The 1,488-nt window shown below is 70.4% G+C and overlaps 1 protein-coding gene across 1 annotated transcript; it reads right to left on the reverse strand.

Moving 5' to 3' along the window:
* Positions 1 to 17: 17 nt before the first annotated feature.
* AURANDRAFT_69329 (hypothetical protein) lies at positions 18 to 1,445 on the reverse strand (the record flags this gene model as incomplete). Its single annotated transcript, XM_009045096.1, has 3 exons — positions 18 to 391; positions 530 to 1,193; positions 1,246 to 1,445. Coding segments are annotated over 3 exons (1,238 nt in total), but the record flags the coding sequence as incomplete, so codon positions are not given.
* Between the last annotated feature and the right edge of the window lie 43 nt (positions 1,446 to 1,488).

Here is a 1,488-nt window from a genome sequence, read left to right on the forward strand (position 1 = left end):
TCCCCGCCAGGCAGGACCGCGCAGCCGCCGCGTCGTAGAGGCCCGCGCAGGCGATGGACGCCGGGACGGCCCCGGGCCGCCACGGCGCGTCGCCGCTGCTCGTCGGCCGGTGGTCGCAGTAGCGGCCGCCGCGCGGCGCCGCGTACGCCGCGGCCTCCGCGGCCGTCGGCCGCCGCGTCTCGCGGAAGAGGTCGAGCACGTCGGACGCGGAGCCGCGGCACACGTCCGGCGCGCAGCGGCCCGTCGTCGCGTTCACCGCGACGAGCCCGCCGACCGCCGCGGCGAGGCAGGACGCGTCTGCCGTCGCGCGCGGGTCCGGCGCCGTCGCCAAGCACAGCAGCGCGAAGCGCAGTAACGCGGGCTGCCCATCGATCGGAGATGTCATGCCGAGCTGCAACAGTCTTCAACTTGGTCAACAAGAGCATCAATTATAAACGTTGCCGCTACCCTCGGCGATTCGCCAGCCCCCTCGACATCGAGTGACCGCCTCGAGGATGCGCGGGGATGCGACTTAGGCCGGGGCCTAGACGGCGCCGGCGCGGCGGGCGAAGAGGGCGACGGCGACGGCGGCCTGGTAGGCGCGGATGGCGTTGCGGCCCATGAAGTTGACGGCGACGCCGGCGAGCGTCGCGGCGACGAGGTCCGGCGACTTGGCGACCGTCGGTGCGAGCTTGTACCAGGAGTAGAAGGTCGCGAGGTAGGACGCCTGGTAGACGAGGAACGCGGTCCGCGGCCCCATGTAGCCCTTGAACTTGAGCGTGTGGAGGAACATGGAGATGGTCGTGGCGAAGCAGGAGAAGACGAGCATGAGGTGGACGTGGCGGATCTCCGCCGCGTCGAGGCGGTCGAGGAACCGCGCGTAGTTGAGGAAGTAGCCGATGAAGTGCTTCGCGAAGACGTAGAAAGTTTTCGTGACCCAGGTCTGGACGCGGAAGAAGGTCGCGTTGCGCGCCGACACGTTGCCCTTGCGGCCGTCGCCGCCGCGGAGCGAGTCGCGGAAGCTCGTCTTCGGGAAGCAGGGGCGGACGACAACGTAGGGCAGCGCGACCATGACCGCCTCGACGGCGTTGCCCGCCGCGGAGCCCGCGAGGAGCGCGCGCGCGCGCCCGGTCATGTAGACGCACTGGAAGAGCAACAGGCCGGCGAAGTACTGGTTCTCGGCGATGAAGCTCCAGCTCATCGTCGACTTGTCCCTGCGAGTGTTCGCGGCCTCGCGCGGGCGGGGGAAGAAAGGGGGCGACGCACGTGTAATAGCCGGGATCCCTCTGCTTCTTGGGCAGGAACCAGAAGGTCCTTGTCGCCACGACGGCCTGGGCGAAGCCTGCGGGCGTCGGCGTCGGCGTCGCGATCGCGCGCCGCGGCTCGGGACGCGGCGGCGCGCCCGTGAGCGGCAGCGTGTACATGACGACGCCGTCGCGGAGGGCGGCGTAGTCGGCGAAGTACATGACGAGGGCGTACGTCCACTGGACGAGGTAGCTCAACCCGAGG

Source organism: Aureococcus anophagefferens (assembly GCF_000186865.1).
Source record: "Aureococcus anophagefferens unplaced genomic scaffold AURANscaffold_1448, whole genome shotgun sequence".
Classification (NCBI taxonomy): Eukaryota; class Pelagophyceae; order Pelagomonadales; family Pelagomonadaceae; genus Aureococcus; species Aureococcus anophagefferens.